General features: G+C 42.8%; 1 protein-coding gene across 1 annotated transcript in view; it reads left to right on the top strand.

Moving 5' to 3' along the window:
- Positions 1–20315, top strand: part of LOC148148105 (uncharacterized) — a 66601-nt gene that overhangs the window by 21959 nt on the left and 24327 nt on the right. The window contains exons 2-3 of the mRNA XM_087994011.1: positions 12022–12164; positions 17820–17891. Coding sequence (XP_087850137.1) covers positions 12022–12164; positions 17820–17891 — 215 coding nt within the window. The remainder of the gene's footprint in view (positions 1–12021; positions 12165–17819; positions 17892–20315) is intronic.

Here is a 20315-nt window from a genome sequence, read left to right as displayed (position 1 = left end):
CGCTGCCTACTTTAGTGTCAGCCGAAAACATTACTAACCTATCCTTCTTAGCACACATCCATCTCATTCTTAAAAAAGTAACCAAAAGCAGTGGCACCAAAAGAGATCCTTACGATACACCACTGGTAACTGTGCTCCAGGATGAATATTTCCCATCAACCACTAACCTGTGTCTGCTTTCAGCTTCTCAACTTTCCATCTGAACCGATAAATCACCTTCAGTCCCTTAACTCCGTATTTTGTGCAGTAGCCTATAACGCAGAAGCTTATCAAACCCTTGGTGAAGTCCATATACATCACATCAACCACTTCACCTTCATCGACCTGTTTGTAGCCTTCTCGAAGAACTCTATAAGCTTAGTGAGGCACGACCTACCCTTTCCAAGATCGTATTGACTATCCCTAATCAAATTATTCCTTTCCAGATAATTAGAAACACGATCTTTTATAACCTTGTCCAAGACAGTACCCACAAACAAGTAATGCACACTGGCCAGTAATTAACAATGTTCTCCCTACTCCCTTCTTCAACAAGGAAACAACATTTGTTATCCTCTCGACGTTTGGCATTACTCCTGTCGACAATGATGACATAAAGACCAAAGCCAAAGGCTCTGCAACTCATCCCTGCCTCGTAGAGAATACGATGATAAATCCCGTCCGGCTCAGGGAATTATCTATAATCAGATCTGCCAAAATTGTTGAACTCCTCCCTGTCAACTTCAATCTCATCTCATCTTGTAACCTTTGTCTCTGTATTGTCACTAACATTGCCCTTTTCCAATGTGAATACCGACGAAAAATATTCATTAAGCACTTTCCCAATATCCTCAGATGCCAAACACAACTTCCCACGACAATCTTTGATTAGCCCTAATCTTACTCCCGTCATTCTTTTATTCCTAATATACCTATAGAAGGCCTTAAGATTTCCTTTGATCCCATCCACCAACAAATTCGCATGTCCACTCCTGGCACTTCTTAGCACTCTCATTGTCCTTGCATTGAATAGTGAATTGCACAGATGCACAACACATTAAGACAGGTACAGTCTTCCTCATGAGAATAAAAGAGAATCCCAAGCGTGCAGAAACAGGCTATTCATCCAAAGAGTGCACAACAACCCTCTGAAGGTCATCCCATGCAGACCCACCCATTGCCTGTGTCCTTGCATTTTCTATAGCTAATGGCCTGACCTGCACAAGCATGGACACTGTGGACATTGTTAGCATTGACAATCCACCTAATCTGCTCATTCTTGGACTGTGGGAGGAAACGGGAGCGCCACATGAATGCCACGCAGACACGGGGAGAATGTGTACACTCCACGCAGGCAGTCGTCCAAAGCCGGAATCAAAGCCGGGTCCCTGATGCTGTGAGGAAGCAGTGCTAACCACTGAGATAGCTCTGCTTAAAATATGCTAGCCGTTATTTATCTCCAATCTCAATTAAGCGGATGTCTTTGGAAAATACAATAACAGCCTGTGTCCTGTGTGTCTGAAGGGGTCCCCAACACCCAATATGCCCACACTTTTCAGTGGCTTCACTAAATATTACAACTCCCACAATTCCTTGGCCAGAAACCATACTTGTGCCGGCAATCTGGCACTGTGCATGTCCAGAATGGGGACGGAGTTTGGTGTTTGTGTGAGGCGGAGCTGGGGCGGATTACACTCCACACTCTAATTAGCTGTAGGGGAAAGTCATCCACTACTTCCATTGTTCTGTCCCGGAGGCAATGTGTCACCAACACCTCGTGAAATAAAGTTCCATCCCCAAATCATCATTATACTGTGATTTGAACAACGGAAAGCAAAGAAGGACCTGACTTTATTTCTTTTGTTTCATTCTGATGTTACATTGCTAACTTGGAGCAAATTAAGGGCAGAGAATTGAAAGCAGAACTGGTACAGAGTCTAACCAGGACGGTAGGTAGAGGGATGTTTCTGTATATTAGCAACTCCATGAGAATGGCGATGGTATACGTTGGGGAGCAGCACAGTTAGAATGGTGGGATAGAGTGAGTGGAGTGAAGCATTACGGGTTTGGGAAAAGCAGTGAAATAAGTTATTCCAGACAAACTGGAATTGTCTGTTCTGAATTTCTAATCTTTACTTGTTCATTGTTACAACATGCGAAATTTTGAAGATTTGCAGACTGATATCTCAAACTTATATGTAGATTGTGAATAAATTAACCAGGATTTGAAGAATCATAGATAGAGATTGGCTGGGTCAAAATGCGGAATCTCTTTCCCTCACAACATTCTAAGCATATATATGTCAAATTGACAGCAAATGGTTCAAAATGGCAGCTCGTCATCATCTTCTCAAAAACATCTAGAGATGAGGAACAAATACTAGCTGAGACAGTAATGCCAATGTCCTGTTAATTACTTGGTTTATTTTTAAAAATAAGTAGGTTTCTATCTCTACTTCCTCAAAGCTTATTAATGTCACAGCAGGATGATGAGTGACGCTGAGTGCATCCTCCAGGAGGCCGAAATATTTCATCACCCCTGCTCACACCAACTCAGTAGCACAGAAATATCACTGGAACATAAGGCGTGAGGCCAAATGAGGGGTAAGATGTAGTCCTTAGAGTTAAAGGCATCAAAGTGTGTTGGAACAAAGTGGGAGCAGGGTATTGAGCTCGGTGGTTAGCCAGAAGAACATTGAATGATGGTGGGTGTGGGGGAGCTGTAGATAAATGATGCGGCAGGAAAAGGTTGGTGAACTGGGGAATAAGTGAAAGCAGGCACAGCATATGATGTGTTTGATTGATGGGAGTAATCAATCCGGTTGGTGGCAGGGAGCGGGGCAATGAGGGATAGAGGCTGGGAAAGGATGGAGGGGATGTGGAGGGATGTCATTTCAAGTGAATGGTCTGTGGGGTGCCCAGACATTGTTCCTTCAATAGGAGTTGCGGTTTGTTTTGGAAATGGCAGTGAACAATGATAATCATGTCAAACACGGACTGATTGGAGGAATTGGAATGGGTGCCTAATGGGAGGTCCGGTCGGACCCAACGGTTCTGGCTGTGATGCTTACTTACCAAATCCTTAAGTATATGTTCAGGGTCCCGTTGCAGAGAAGATCACATCGGGAGCACCGGATGTATTAAGCTGTTTTGGAAGAGAGGCAGGTGAACCTCTGTCTAACTTGGAAGGTGCGTTAGATGGAGGTGTGGGGTGGTGGTATACTGGCAGACTTAGTTTTTCTTTTCTGGTTGCATGAGAAGGTACCTGGGGCTTCGGTACCAGCGTGGCATGAACTAAGGACTGTCAGAGTGAATTGTCCTTGCAGACATCAGAGGGTGTGAGGAGGGGAAGATGTTCTTTTTGGTGGGATCTATTTGGAGTTCGTGGAAGTGTTTGACAATGATGCATTGGATGCAAAGACTAATGAGATGGTAGGTGAAGACAAGTGGATCTCTATGCTTGTTGGGTTGGGAGGGAGTTTAGAGGTGTGAACTGGGGAATGGAGTTGCTGCAGCTGAGGGCGGTGTGGATAATGGAATGAGGAAAAGCATGTTAGTCTAAAGAGGTGGACATCAGGGCTGCTGGCAACTGTTAACTGTCAACATCAGAGCATGCGCAGAGGCAGAACAATTGCAAGAGTCCACCAGCTCAATAAAGAGTTTTTAAGTTTCATATCGAATATCAAAAATCAGAAGTTCACAAAACTCAGCTCTTCTCACCTCCAGTGGGATAATTTGTTTGCTGTTTGAATTTCGTTCCTTGGTTCCAGAAACATCCAGACCCCGCCCAACACGCTGCTACCACCGGCATCACTCACGTGGAGACTCCCTCTCGCTGCAGACTTCTCCAGACGAAAGCGACTTCTGGATTTGACAGCTCTTCCGGTTCCTGATTGACACCTGTTTGTTTCGGACGTTTCACTCAGATTTCAGCAGCATGGTGGCTTTGCTAACAAATTAACTAAAGAAGAATGCAAACGTTTAGTGGACAGAACAATGCCAGGAGGCATTTGAGAACTTAAAATCAGTATTAACCATTGCACAAGTTCAGGCTGCATCAATGTTTTTGAAAATACTCAAATTTACAATTGATGCTCGCGATCTAAGAGTTTGAGCTCTGCTGCTATCGGAAGATGATGATGGAATTGAACGCCCAGTCGCCTACTTTGCAAAGGAATCCAGCACTACCAGAGAAAGTACTCTAGCATTAGAGAATAAAGATATTGAGTTTGGTTCAGGCGTTACAACATTTTCTGTGTCGGATAGGGACAAAAAAACCTGCAGATGCTGGAATCGAAAGTAGACAAGCAGGAGGCTGGAATAACACAGCAGGGAGGCAGATTGAGAAGGTATAGAAGTCAAAGTTTCGGGTGTAACCTTTCTTCACGATTGAGGCAGTAGAGTGGAGATAATCAAAGGCAATGAGAGCACTGACAATGTCTTGGGTTTAGGTATGATATTTCATGGTGGGGTTCTGGGCAAAGGGGAAGTAAGGTGTGGACTCAGATAGTTGGCGTTCCACCTCTGCGCTACAGAGGTGCATTCCACAGACTACCACTGTCTCACATTTTCAGCGAGCATGATGGTGAGCCGAAGGATGTTACAGAGCGAGTGGAGTGCTTCACTTTCGGAAGGGGAGAGTTTGGATTGTGTGGTGGTTGGTGAAGTTTTGGCGGCCATTGTTACGTCGTCAGTTTGCAGTGACGAGCTATAAGGTGGGTACAATGCCGAATGAGGGGACAATGACGAGGAGGAAGGTTGAAGGTTGCAGAAGGTGTCCTTTGCGGGAGATTTGACGTTTTCTGCTCCAGAACAAGGCACGACGACAAAGGCAGCGGAAGGAAAGCTCCGCAATGTGGTAGATCCAGAATTCATTTAGTTGCGGGTGGAGGAGATAAAACGTGAGCCGGTTCCTTACGGTAGACCGTCTGGTCGCAGAGAGTTCGAGGTTGGATGCCCAGTAAATGTGTGGCAAGGATACGTGGTGGAATTTTGGGCGAGTCTCGTGGTGGGTGATGAACGCAGGGAGGAACGGTGATGGCATGTGGTGCGTGAGGATTGGATGTGGTGTGGTGGGGGAGTGGGTGTGGAAATAAATGGTGATTGGGAGTGAAGTGGGTTGGGGAGTGGGGTGGGGATCTGAGAAAGGGTGCAATGGGGTGAGGGGAAGCGGGTACGTGGATGGGTGCGATGAATTGTGGGGTGGATGTATGAGGAGAGAAAGTTGGTGTGTGGTTTGGATACAGATCGGAGTAGGTCCCATGACTGATGTTATGTTCAAGGAACATCACCTCTGCCCTCACAAATTCTGTTTTCTTTTAGGTTATTAGCCGTTTTGCTTCTTGTTATCGTTCAAAGAGCTCTGCCTACTGTACCATATGATATTTCCAAGACACGCTAAAGATCATTGCATCACCCAGATAAACTGCGCAATTTGTTTGTCGGGCCACAACTTTGTACGTGAGTCTTTAGAATGTAACTAGTTTGATCTTCATTCTTAAAGGCATCCCCTTGAATTGATATTGGCCGTTTGGTGTAACAAATACAGAAATTTATTTTGCATTCGAAAATATATGTACCTTCAATAATCAGGCAGAAAATATGATGGAAGTAGCTTGTCGAAACTTCTCCACACAGTCTTGGTCCTGGGTATAAGTCCAATTTTGTTAAGGCGATGACTTTCTGATCGTCCACAAAAATCCATGAGTGCCATCAGTTTTGCGAACTAGCATGATCGGTGAATTCCACTGATGCTGATCAGGTTCGATGAGACCTTCATTGTGCATCACATTCAAATCCTTCTAGACCTGCGTGGCTTTGAGGGGAATAAGTATATAGTGGTGTTGTTTTATCGCAACAGCGTTCCCCCTTTCCACATTATTCCCCCACAAATAGTCCTTTCCACCTTATTCCTGCATTTGTTTTCATACTGCTGGAACAAACCTCTCAGCTGGTTTATTTGCTCATGGTTCAGATAGTTCAATAAATTATCTCAGTCCTCAAGGAATTCCTCATTATTTAATCTATATCTCGGCATATTAAACTTCATGAGACCTTTATTAAAATAATTCGTATAATACTGACAGGATGGTCGAAAATTGGCATGAAGGGTCTGATGTTCCCCTTCTAAGGCTCCCTCCATTTCAGGATGATGCGCACTGTATCCCTTAGCTATTAATAACTTGTTTAACAGTCTAACAGAATCTCTCGGGGGAGCCCATACCGCCTGCAGAAAGCTGCAAACTTCTCTCCCCTGCCTTTTGCCTTAATGCTTCGTTATAGAATTGCTCCCAAAAGGGTGGTAGATACATCCATTATGTTTCGTAAGTACTGGTTCAACCTTTTAATTTTAGCAGAAGATGAACGCAATCAATCATAACCCATGTGAAAGGTTCTTCGAATGCGGGAACTGGCAACAAAGGTGCCTGATGCTTACCCACCCTTTGGGACGTACGACATGAACAGCAATATTTAACCACAACTTTGTTAAATATATATGCTTTTGTATTTTGGCTGAATCTTCCTCGCACCTCGGTGACCTGCAACTGTTAATTCATGAGATACTCATAACATCTGTCTGGATGTTACTTGTAACACAATCTAACTTATGTCTACCCTTTCCTCCTCTGCACATGATCCCAGTTTTCGTCTTATGGAGTTCAATGTAGGTAGGTAGTTAAGTGTGAGGCGATTCACTTTGGTAAGAGTAACAAAAAGATGGGGTACTGGGCTAATGGTCGGATACTTGCTAGTGTGGATGAGCAGAGGGATCTTGGTGTCCATGTACACAGATCTCTGAAAGTTGCCACCCAGGTAAATAGTGCGGTGAAGAAGGCATATGAAGTACTGGCTTTTATTGGTAGAGGAATTGAGTTCCGGAGCCCTGAGGTCATGTTGCAGTTGTATAAGACTCTGCTGCGGCCGCATCTGGAGTATTGTGTGCAGTTTTGGTCGCCATACTATAGGAAGGATGTGGAGGCACTGGAACGGGTGCAGAGGAGTTTACCAGGATGTTGCCTGGTATGGTAGGAAGATCGTATGAGGAAAGGCTGAGGCACTTGGGACTGTTTTCATTGGAGAAAAGAAGGTTTAGGGGTTACTTGTTAGAGGTGTACAAGATGATTAGGGGTTTAGATAGGGTTGACCATGAGAACCTTTTTCCACGTATGGAGTCAGCTATTACGAGGGGGCATAGCTTTAAATTAAGGGGTGGTAGGTATAGGACAGATGTTCGGGGTAGATTATTTACTCAGCGAGTCGTGAGTTCATGGAATGCCCTGCCAGTAGCAGTGGTGGACTCTCCCTCTTTATGGGCATTTAAGCGGGCATTGGATAGGCATATGGAGGATAGTGGGCTAGTGTAGGTTAGGTGGGCTCGGATCGGCGCAACATCGAGGGCCAAAGGGCCTGTACTGCGCTGTATGTTTCTATGTTATATGTTCTATGTTCTATTCCTTCTTTAAGATACAGCCCTCAGAAATGCATTCTGGTTCCTTTTCTGAGTTTGCATCAACATGGAGACCTATCATCGTCTTCTATTTATTTTGCAATTCCCTTTGCCGTTCAGGACCAAAAACGTGTGTTTGACCCTCGGCCTGTTCAGGTTTATCGTGCAACATTATGTGAAACATGACTCCCGTTAACTGAATCTCAATTCCTTCGTCTTTCTCTTTTTTAGATTATTGCTGTGACTTAAAATAGTGGGATCTGGTTGCTGCACATTACGGAAAACTTCCATGGACTTGTTCGGTAAACTTCTCAGTTTCTTGATCTTTCTTTGCCTTCTCCACAATAAGGGGAGTCATTCCCGCATTGGATCCTGATATATCATTCACAGGAGTAATTATAACTTCTTTCTCTTCCCCTAATGTTTTTTCTTCATGAAGATACTTTGCACACAGAGGCCAATTCTTTATAGATATCGGGCTCTACCTCAGTACCCATCCCCCGCCTAGCCTGTCCAGTCGCCTGCATCTCCATCTAATTTCTTGTGGATTCCTTTATTACTTTCAACAGCGCCACTGGCTTAGTTGTAAACCCTCATCTTTTCCCACAGTGCCTTTCTTCAATGACCAGCACTGTGACTTTACGTGTCCGACCTTTTGTCAGTGAATCTCCCTTTTTCCTGAGCCCCTCTTAAATCACCCGACTCCAACTCCATTACAGTGAGAACACCTAAGGCCTTTCACCTCCTTTCCACACTCTTGGGCTTCTTTTTGAACGTGTGGTAAACTATTATCTGTGTGCTCTGCTCTTTTTTTAGTCGTGCAGGATCTCCCCTTCTCCCAATTTTAATCGCTCACAGGATGAAATTCTTGTTGGAGCTAATCTGGGCCTTCGGCACCAATGCATATTCATCTGCCCTCTCTGCTGCGCTTCTCATTTCATACCATTTCTGTTCGTCTATATGAATTCTTTACATCTCTGGAAGTGAATTTTTAAACAACACCCAGCAGAATAAAATCTCTTAAAGCGTCAAAAGTCTCATCTATTTTTAAGACCATCTTACAAAATCACAACGTTTAAATCTTTCGAACACAACATAAATCTGATTTGGTTCCTTAATGATGTTTCTGAATAGCTGTCTATCCGCTTCTGGTACCATTTCATAAGCGCTCAAAATAGTCTGTTTGACATTTGCATAAACTCTTCACTCTTCGTTTGATAGCGCTGAAACCGCCTCACTAGCTCTGCCTACCAGCTTATTCTGAACTCGCATTACCCACAAGTTATCTGACCACTCCATCTGCCAAGTTAATTTGTCCAATTAAATAAAGAAGGCTTCAACATTTGTTCATCATATTGCTGCAATTTTAAAAACATATTTGTATACATCACTGCCATCGCTCTTCATCTCTATCCTGTTAAATTGATTTCCCAAATTCGCCACTTTTGCATTTCAAGTTCACTCTCCCTTTCTTTTTCTCTTTCTCTAATTTCTACTCTCTCTTTGCTCAGCTAAAAGCCTTCTCTCCCTTCCTGTTTGCTCTCTCTCTTTCTCTCTCTAACTCTCTTCTTTCTCTCATGGTTTTCCTTATGTTCTAACTTCATTTACCTCAATTGCAACTGAATTTTTCGAGCTCTACCCGATTTGTCTGTTTCTCTGATATACCGAAGTCCTGACAAACTACATCACAATTTCAGCTTTCCTTTCGTCCTTGATTAAAACCAATTCGAGCCCGTTTGCTAATTATAAAAATATATTCTTTGTCTCTCTTTCTTAGCTTTCTTGGCAAATTTGAGAAGTATCTTGAAACCTTAAAACATTTTTAGCAATATTGGGAGCAATTTCCTTCACTTTTGTTTAAACCAACCACAAGTATTCAAAACTAAAAAAATTTTCTCAACGACACTTTGTTGAAAGGACACTAATCGGCAAATGTTTAAAGCTGCTTGGACATTTCATCCCAAAATCTGTTCAAATCTGTCCAAATCTCAAAATGAATATTTCTAACCTGCCCCAGTCAAATAGCGGTGAATCCTGCTGTTCATTAAACCAAACAGTCAGACAAGCTCAGCTCGCCTCGTAATCTGTTATAAAATGAGTGACAAAGAACCTTCAAATCACACTATTCAAAGAAAATGACTTCAATTTGTTTTAACTCTAAAAGTATTAATCAATTATTCATAACTCTTAGTATCCCTTTCTCTTAACTTCTTACTATGTACCTTCAACTTCATAACAATACGGTGTTCCCATAAGACATTTATTAAAATTTCGTCAGCTTAATGTCAGAAGTACACAGCAACTGTGGCCTGCAGTGTCTTTCGTCTTCCAGCCGAACGCACCCTGGGTCACCATCTTTCTTCTTACAGGTAATATGTTTCATATGAAAAGGTACCTTTGATAGAAACTGTGTCCGAATTTATTGGATTTGTGTTGATGGCAGAGGCTTTTTCCGTAATTTTTAAAATGCCTGCATTTTAAATTTCCCAACGTCGGATTGTCTCATTGGTTAGATTTTGGCAAAATAATAAATTCAAACTCGATTGTGTTTTAGTATCCTGGAGCACAATTTAAATTGATCGTAAAATTCATAATGCAATCAAAACAGCAACCAACTCAAGTATTCGCTTCACAGTGAAATGTCAGATATTTCAATTTTACAGTACACTCTGGGACTGGCATCTCATCGTATCTCACAGGTGCTTGTAAGCCCTCCGTTCAGAACAGTATTCACTCCCTCTTCAAGTTACTTCACACACTTTCAACTTCAAAATACTTGTTACTTATAAAGTGTATACAGGGGTCTCCATTTCATTTAAATATCATTTTGCAGACAGACTGACGGCATGTCGTTCGTGATTTGAACTGACTGGCGTCTCCTATCTGGGCTTTAGACAGGATTGGATGGCTCAAGCCTGGAATTTGGACGGATGTAAACAGACGTAGAAATTATTACCATAAATCTTTAAATATATCTGTGAAGTGGAAAATCCGATGAATTTCAGTTACTTGTGATTGGTTAAATTGAAAATGAGGGAAATGGTTCTGAACATTGCTAAATAGGTTGTGAGATTTGAAGATGCTTCACAAGTTTGCCACAAGAGTTTCGAACGACAGAGGAAGGGTCCGAATAATTTCAGAATTATCAAACAGTTTACAATTGAATTTTACTCAGGATAATAAGAAAACTGAAATTTTACAGAGTTGGACAAGCACTTCTGCTTCTCAGAAAAACATGCAAGTGCGGTGGAGTTAAAAATAAGCGAAATTGCAAATGAGACAACTGGAGTTGGAAGATAAAGGTGGAGAGATAAGAATGTTTTGTCTTGTAAAAGGCAAAACTGGAGGAAAGAGAGGGATAAAAATAGAGAGCTTGAACATCCTGAGTTGCAGATTGAATACAAAACTCAACTTAAACGAATAGAGTTGAAGGCAACAGAAATGTTCAGTGAGGAGGAAAGTGATAATAATTAAATCTATGATAGCCAAAGTTCGGGTAGGGAGAGATACAAATATTTCATTACATTAGCGAACTTCGATTAAAAAGATGTCAAAGGCTTTTTTTCCACTTCTTTTGAGAAATTCGCGAGGCAGATGGACAGACCAGAGACTGTGTGGGTCATGTTAATTCAGACTAAGTTGTCGGCAGTACCATTGAGTGGCTTGCTGCGCTGTCAGATGAAATGTCAAGAGATGAAGAAGATGTTAAGCAGGTTATGTTGAGCCCCTACAAGTCGTTACCAGAAGCATATGGACAACGGTTCAGAAATGGGAAGAAGGAACTAAGTTTGAATCATGTCGAGATTGAAATTATTAAATGTCGCAACTTCGGTAAATAGTTGAGGGCATTAAAGATAGAAAAGACATACGAGTCTATTAGAGAGATTATTTTGCTTGTGGGATTAAATATTCACTTCCAGAAATGCCAAGAACTCATATAAAGGAATGGAAAATTAAAACAGTGAGAACAGCTGCAGATATGCATGGTGAATATGCATTAGTGAGTAAAACATAATTCGCTTCAAACAGGAAATTCAGTCCGTGGGTATAGAAATTTTGAAAGGCGGAGATCCTTCTGAGAAAAGCAACGATTGGATCACACTGGGAATAGTTTACCACAGGTGAAAGAAAGAAACCTAAGAGGGTAAAAAGGAATTGAAAGACCTCGGTGTTTTTCACTGCAATAATGTGGGACAAACAAAGTCACAGTGTTCGTCGTTGAAGAAAGGCACTGAGAAAAAGTATTTTGAAGAAGAAGTTAAACCAAAGAGATTAAAGGTAATGAAGGAAATCTCAAAGCAAGTCAAATAACTGCAGGGGAGTCTACAGCCGAGGCATGGGTTAGGTATTGAGTTCTTGCCTGATCTTTATAAAGACTTCACTGCTCTCAGTAAAGTTTACTCAGGAAGAACGGGGAAGATGGTAAATAAATTAAAATAGTGAGAGACGCAGGATTTAATTAATCTCTTATAGTAAGGAATGGATGTATTAAAACTCTTTTTAGTGATACCAGAGAGAGAGTCGTTGTCTGTGGGATAGATTGAAAGAGACTTAACGTTCCCACTTTGCAAGATCAGGTTGTAATTTCTACACAGGATGAGGAAAAGACCGTGACAATAATTGAAAGAGAGGCAATCCCGGGAATACAGTTGGTTCTTGTGGAAAACAAAAACTCTCAGAAACTCCGTGTAGTGGAGAAGCCAAAGGAAAATCAGGGGAATGACGAACGTGAAGAAAGGTAAAGTGGAATGTTTCCGGACAGTGTGGTCAGAAGAACCCACAGCCATATGTTGAGGCAATAAGGAAAACTAACGTGAGACCCAAAACCTAAACATAGAACAGTACAGCACAGTAGGGGCCTTATGGGCTTCGATTTTGCGCCGACCTGAGAAACTAATCTGAAGCCAATCGAACCTCCACCAGTCAAGGAGTAGAAGTTGAGATTCACTTAGCTGACAACTTATTTAACGAAATGATAAGGAAAGAGCCTGAACAAGGAGAGGGCAATGCAGTGGTGTTTAGTTCTGAACGATTACATGAGTTATAAGGAAAAGATGAGCCATTGCAAGATTTGCATAATAAATCCAATTTGGAAAAGAAATCTGAATTTGTTCCCAAGTGTTATAATGTCACAGATAGAATCCTAACTTAAAAGTGGAGACAACGGCAGTTTAGGGCAGAAGAGAAAGGAGTTGAAGTACATCAGATTGCCATGCCGGTAACATACAGATGTAAAGATTTATAGGAGCACAGGAATGAATATTAGGAAGTCATCTCGGAGTGAGTAGATATAGGCTAAGATAAATAAAACACTTCTATTGGTCTGTATTGCACAAAGATGCAGTTGAATTTATACAGACATGTCATATATGTCAGATCGAAACACCACATACACTAAAATAGCCATCGCCTTTAAAAATGAAACCGGACTGATACTCCTGGCTGACGCCTACATCCGAAGGTCCACAGATTGATGCTGCTGCCCGATGTCTATAATCTGGATACTCGTGGACTGGTGCTGCTGCCTTCGACCTCATATCGGGAACACCGCACACTTGTACTACTGCCTGAGGCCTACAAATGTGCACTACGTAGACTGAACTACTGACTGAAGTCTGCAATCCAGAACCTAGCAGACTGTTGCTGCAGTCTGACACTTATTATCTGGAACCCCACGGACTGTTCCTACTATAAAGTTTCTGTGAAGATCTACCATCTGTGTTTGGAATTGTTGGTCGGTTCACTAATCGGATTGGTTATTTTGCAAATGTTTCATCTCCCAATTGAACCTTCATTGCTGTGTTGCCTCTGGATGAAACATTGTTGTAGTGATCTGCCCTGAATTGATACAGTTCTGTCTGCTTTGGCAGTGGTTGTATTTCCAGTTTTGTACTGTTGTGGTCTGCAGATGGGGTTGAGGTTAATGATTTTGTTTATGGAAGGGAAACAAAGCATTTAAAATCCTTTTCTCCGGAGTCTGCAGCCTGAAATTTAATTTCAGGGAGGGCAGACAGGACCAAGACCAGGGGCTGCTGGGAATGTAATCAAACCGTTATAAATGCTGATACATTCGTTCAGCGGCTGAACCTGCCTTCCTCCTCGAATCAAAAAAAGGACTCTGGTATAATGCAGGGAATTTGGTAATTTAAGGTAAGTTGGCGAAAGAAAATCCTTTTTCGTTACTTTACTCTCAATTTAAACAAAGTTTAAGATGAGAAATAGCAGGAAATATCAGAGACGCATTATGCTCCTCTTGCTCAATGTGGAAGCTCAGGGACACAGCTGGGCTCATTTGTACATCTTGTTGGCCTTCATGACGGCTCTGGAACTGCGGATGAACTCACTATGAAGCATACACGATGATGTAGGGGTAAAGAATAGCACGTTTAGTGAATTGTTCACACCATAGACGAGGATTACTGAGGGAGACAGGGAACAGATGACCAAAAAGTAGAGAGAGAACAGGACGTCAGTACAGGTGTCTTCTGCGGCCATCTCCCTTTTAAACAGGTATACCGTTTGTACACTGTAGGGGGGAATGCTTTACCAGGGGAAGGTAGCATCAGCCAAATTAATAGCATCGTGGCAGTCTGCTATACGGAAGGGAGGGAGAAAAGAATGAAAAGACTATAGTCAGAGGGATTCCAATTATCAGGGGGTTTGATAGGCTTTTCTGTCGTCAAATTCGAGACTTCTGAATAACATGTTGACTCCCAGGTGCGAGCGTCAGGGATGTTTTGAATCGACTGCAGAAATTTCTCAAGGGTGAGAGTGAAATTCGAGTTGACTTGGTACATGTTGGCACCAACGATATCGGTAAAAACGGGAATGAGGTCCTTCACTCAGAATTTAGGGATTTAGGAGCCAAGATGAGAAGTCGGACCTCAGAGGTAGTAATCTCAGCTTGGCAAACCAGTGCTCCGTGTGAGTCAGTGCAGGAATATTCGCATATTTAGGATGAGTTCGTGGTTTGAGAGATGGGACAGGAGGCAGGGTTTCAGACGTATTGGACAATGTGAACAGTTCTGTGGGATGTGGGGCTATTACAAATTGGACAGTCGACAGCTCGGCCGGACTGAAACTAATGCCATTGGGGCGTTTTTGCTAATGTTGTTGGGAAGGGTTTAAATTAATATGGCAGCGGGCTGGGGACTGAATGAGAAGGTTAGTGAACAATAAGATGGTAGTAATTAAAGCTTGTAAGGCACTGGAAAATGAAGTCAGAGTGACTTAAGGGAAGAGTACGCAGGAAGCGATCAAAGAATGCAGAGTGACTGGTGGTCGGAGGTGCATTTGTTTTGATGCAAAAAGTACAGAAGATGAGACAGATGAACTCAGGGTTGAGATTAATGCTTGGGAGTAAGATATTTTTGCTATTACTAATACATTTTTGAGGAAAGGGCATGATTGGCAACTAAATATCCGAGGATATCGATGCTTCAGGCAGGATTGAGATGGAGACAAATGGGATGGAGGAGTCTCACTCCTGGTCAAAGAAGATATCAAAGCTGTGCTGAAGGAGGGCATTATGGAGGACTCGAGCATAAGACAATATGGGCAGAGCTGACAAATTTGAAGGGTGCCGTTCCAGTCTTGGTGCTGTACTACAGGTCTCCCCACAGCGAGCATGAGATGGAGGTACAAACATGTAATCGGATTATGGAAAGGTGTAGGAGCATCAGGGCGGTGATGAAAAGAGATTTTCAATTTCCAAACATTGAATGGGATTCACTTAGTGTTCGAGGATTAGACGGTGCAGAATTTGGAAGGATCATTCAGCAAGGGTTTTCTCGGGTAGTATGGAACTGGTCCAAATCGTGAAGGGGCCATGCTGTACCTGGTGTTAGGAAACGGAACCAGCCAGATGGTTGACGTTTCAATGGGGAACTATTTTGGGAAGAGTGATCACAATTCCATATGTTTTTGGATACTCATGGACAAAGGAGAGATTGTTCCGAAATGAAGTGTGCTAAATTGGGGGAATGCCAACTACAATAACATTCTGCAGCAACTGGGAAATGTAGATTGGGAGAAGCTATTTGCAGGGAAGTACACATTCGATATGTGGGAGGCTTTTAAAGCGAGGTTGATTAGAGTTCAGGAGAGGTATGTTCCTGCGAAAATGAGAAATAGCAATGGCAAGGTTAGGGAACCACTGATGACAGGCGAAATTGTGAGACTCGCCAGAGGAAAAAGGATGAGTGCATAAGTCCTAAGCGACTGAAGTCGGAAGAAGCTTTGGATGAATATTGTGAATGTAGGACCAATCTAAAATAAGGAATTAAGAGGACTAAAAGGAGTCATGAGATCTCCTAAGCGAACAGCGTTAAGGAAAACCCGAAAGCATTTTATTTATAGAAAAGGACCGAGTGGGTGATGAAGGAAAACGTTGGTCCTTTCAAGGACAAAGGAGAAAAGATACGCGTGAAGTCAGGGAAAATGGGTGAGATTCTTAATTAGTACTTTCCATTGGTATTCACCGAGGAGAGGAACATGGTGGATGTTGAGGTTAAGGATAGATCTTCGATTTCTCTTCGGCATAAGAAAGGACGACGTATTGTGTTTTCTGAAAGGCACTAATGTGAACTAATGAACAGGACGGAATGGGTCTATCCCAGGTTACTAAGCGAAGTGCGAGATTAAATATTTGGGGCTATGACAGATATCTTTGCTGCTTCATTGAAAACGAGGGAGGACTCAAAAGACAGGAAAACTATTGATGTTGCCCCTTGTTTAAGAGAGTTAGCACGGATTATCAAGTTAAGAACAGAACTGTGAGCATGAAGTCAGGTTTAGGGCAGCGTCTGTAGAAAATATTAAGGGATATGATATATATATTATATATATGTGTGTGTGCATACACACACACACATACATGCATACTTAGACACATTTGGAAGAAAAACGCTTATGAGTGATAGGCACCATGGTTTTGTGCGGTGAATGTCATGCCTAACAAGTCCAATAGAATTCTTTGCAGGGGTTGCAAAGTTGATTGGTGAGGGAAGGGATGTAGATGTCATATGCATGGACTTTAGTCGGGCATTTGACAAGGTTCCCCATGGTAGCCTGACGAAGGAGGTGAAGTCACATTGCGTCCAGTGTATTCAAACTGGATGGATAGAGATCTGTTTGTGCAACAGGAGAAACAGAGTAGCAGCAGCTTCTCAAAAGGTAGACCTGTATATAGTGGTGTCTCACATGGATCCGTGCTGGGACATCTGTTGTTTTGTAGGAAAGTGGCAATTGCCTGATTAGCAAATTTGCAGATGACACTAAGATTGGTGGAGTAGCAGACAGTGAAAGGGAATGTTAGAGAATACAGAAGAATATAGATAAATTGGAGTGTTGGGTAGAGAAAGGGCAGATGCAGTTCAATGCAGGTCAGTAGAGAGGTCAAGAAGGATACCGCGTGCTTTCATTCATCGGACGGGGAATTGAGTACAAGATTTGGCAGGTCATGTTACCATTTCATAAGACTTTGCCTCGACCACATTTGGAATACTGCGTCTAGTTCTAGTCGCCACATTACCACAAGGACGTGGGTGCTTTGGAGAGGGTGCAGAGAATGTTCACTAGGGTGTTGCGTGGAAGGGACGGTGCCAGCTATGAGGGGAGGTTGAGTAGATTAGGATTAATTTCAATGGAAAGAAGGCGGTTGAGGGAGGACCTTATTGAGTCCAACAAAATCATGGCAGGTGTAGTAAGGGTGGATAGCAAGAAACGTTTTCTCCCAGTGTCAAGGACTCAAAAACAGGGGTCACAATTTCAAAGTAAGGGTGAAAGGTTTAAGGGAGTAATGCGTGGCAAGTTCTTCATGCAGAGAGTGGGGTGTTCCTGGAACGCGTTTCCAGCGGAGGTGATAAGGGTGGGAACTATAGCGTTATTTAACACTTGTCAAGACAGATATGTGAATGAACAGGGAGCAAACGAATACAGATCCTTGAACGTAGATGGCGGATTTAGATAGCGGATATGGATCGCTGCAGTCTTGCAGTGCCAAATGACCTATTCCTGCGCTGTGACGTTTTGTGTTCTTTGTATCAGTGGAGAAAACCAGGCCGCACGGAGTTCCAACAATTGCCTCTGTTTAGCCTGTCCTAGTATTGTAACATTGCCCCAGTTGAACTAGTATCCTTCATTGTCAGCGGATCATGTCTTGTTGCCACAAGGTGATGCTTATGTATTCTGGTGGGAAGTTTCCTGTCTGTTTTTACCAATGTCAATTTGTTTTCGCTGTTGCTGCACGGAACTTTGTATAACACATGTTGTGGGTGTGGTGTTTTTCGTCTTAGACACTAGTTGGCAAAGTTTCGCTGTTGGTTTCTGGGCTATCATTATTCCCAGTGGACGTAAAAGTCTTGATGTCACTTCTCATACATTTCTAATGTAGGTTTCCGGTGCACAGTGACTTCATGTTCTTGGATGAAGCTCTTTGGGTGTCCCTTATTAGTAAAGACTTCAGGTAGGGTTTCCCATCCATCATCATCCTCTAACCAAAACAAAGTGTCTATGCGCTGGTTTCAGTAAGATTGTTAGTTTTATTTTCAATATTCGCTATGGGAATTTAGAACAGTGAGAATGGAAGTTCGGCCATCTGAATGCTCCTCCTGTGGTATGTGCGTCGTAAGAGTCACAACTCGTGTCCCAACGATCTTCCTCTGCAGGAATTTCACCCAACTCCAGCACCTTGAAAACGGCATTAAGGAATTGGAGCTGGAACTGGATGAACTTCGGAACATTAGGGAGGCTGACGTGTAATTGAGAGCAGTTACCAGAGGTTTGACAATTCAGGTACCGGTAAATGGGAGATGGGTTACAGCCAGACAACAGAAAGGATGTGGCATCCAGTGCGGGGAAACCCGGTGACCATTCACCTCAATACCAAATTTGCCGTTTGGGATATTGTTTGGGGGGCGTAATTACCATGGGAAGGCCATGGGGCACAGGCCTCTGGCAATGTGTCGGTCCTGTCGATCAGAAGGGAAGGAGTAGAGGAGCAGAGCATTAGAAATTGGGGACTCCATAGTTAGCCGGAAAGATAGAAGGTTCTATGGGAATGAGATAGACTCATGTTTGATGTGTTGCCTTACACATGCCAGGGTTTGTTACGTATGGGAATGTCTTTTAGGGATCATTAAGGGAGGAGGTTGCAGCCCAAATCGTTGACCACATAGATTGCAACGACTTAGGTAGGTAAAGGTATGCGATGTAAGGCAAAAATTCAAGGAGCTCGTGCGAAACCTTAGTGATACAAAAAAAAGAGTTATTTTTCTGGTTTATTACCCATGCAGCATGCTCGCGAAGAGAGGAGCAGGGAAAGAGGAAGGTTGAAAACATGGCTACAGGGATGGTGCAGAAGGGATGGAATTGGACATCTGATTAATGAGGGCTCATTTTGAGGGAGGTGGGACCTCGTCAAATGGGGTGGTATACACCTGAACCAGAGGAGAGCCAATATCTTTTGGGGGAATTTGCTTATGCTTTTTGGGAGGGTCTAAACTAATTCACCATCGATATGTGAACCTAAATTGTCGCTCCAGTGTCCACAATGTTGAGAGTCGTGAGTACATAAATGAGTTTTCAAGGGTGCAAGAGTGCATTTGCATGTAGGAATTTGGTTTTAAGTGTGTTCACTTCAACACCAGGTGTTTCCAGAATCAGGTGTGTGAACTTGCAGCATGGGTTTGTACCTGGGACATCGAAGTTGTGGTCATTTTAAAAACGCACGTAGAGCCGGACAGGAAACATTGTTGCAGCTTCCAGCATTTAGGTGTTTTAGTAAGAAAAGGAAAGTTGTGAAAAGATGGAGGTGTGTGGCATTGTTCGTCAAGGACAGTATTACGTTGGCAGAAAGGACGTTTGAGGACTCATCCACTGACTTAGTATGGGCTGATGTTCGAAACAGGAAAGTAAAGGTCAATCTGGAAGACATTTTTCGTTGGTCTCCGAACATTTCCAAAGATGTACAAAGAAGGATAGCAAAGATGATTCTGGATAGAAGTAAAGGTAACAGGCTGGTTGTGGTGTGGGACCGTTACTTTCCAAATATTGACTAGAATCTCGATAGTTCGAGTACTTCAGGTGCGTCATTTGCTTTGCCCAATGTGTTCATACGTGTTTCTGAAACAGTATGTGGAAAGCCAACAAAGGGCGAGACCACATTACGTTCGGTACTGGACCATGAACCTGGCCAAATGTTATATTTGGGTTCATGTGAGCACGTAGGCGATAGTGACCACTATACAGTTATGTTTACTTTCGCGATAGAAAGGGATAGGTATGTAGCAAAGGAAAGCAGTTCGAGCTGTAGGAAAGAAACTATGCTGCGATTAGGCAAGTTTGAAGGAAAATAGTCATCCTTCAATTCAATTACATGTGATGTACGGCAAGGGTCTGTTTTGGGGCTACTGCGGATTGCCATTTTGGTTATGACCTAGATGAGGGCATACAGGATGTGTTAGTAAATTTGCGGATGACACTAAGGTCGGTGGAGTTGTTGACATTGCCTTAGGAGTGCTAGGCTAAGAGGTGGCAAATGGCGTTTAAGCAGAAAAATGTAATGTGGTTCACCATGGAAATAGATTCTTAGCAGTGTCGATGTCCATGTATATAGATCCTTGAAAGTTGGCACCAGGTTGAAGTGTTCTGAAGCACGCATGTGGTGTGTTAGCTTTTATTGTTTGAGGAATTCAGTGTGAGAGTCATGAGGTCATGTTGCAACTGTACAAAACTCTGGTGCTGCCGTACTTGGAGTATAGTGTACAGTTCTGGTCACGGCGTTGTAGGAACTAAGCGGAAGCATTGGAAAGTGTACAGAGGAGATTGAAAAGGTATGTCTGGAATGGACGGAAGGCTTATGAGGAAAGGCTGAAGGACTCGAGGCTGT

Source organism: Chiloscyllium plagiosum, unplaced genomic scaffold (genome assembly GCF_037043375.1).
Source record: "Chiloscyllium plagiosum isolate Xiang-an unplaced genomic scaffold, Cpla_swu_hap1 HiC_scaffold_14, whole genome shotgun sequence".
Classification (NCBI taxonomy): Eukaryota; Metazoa; Chordata; class Chondrichthyes; order Orectolobiformes; family Hemiscylliidae; genus Chiloscyllium; species Chiloscyllium plagiosum.
Note: the sequence above shows the minus strand (reverse complement) of the source record. Positions and strands in the feature narration are given on the sequence as shown.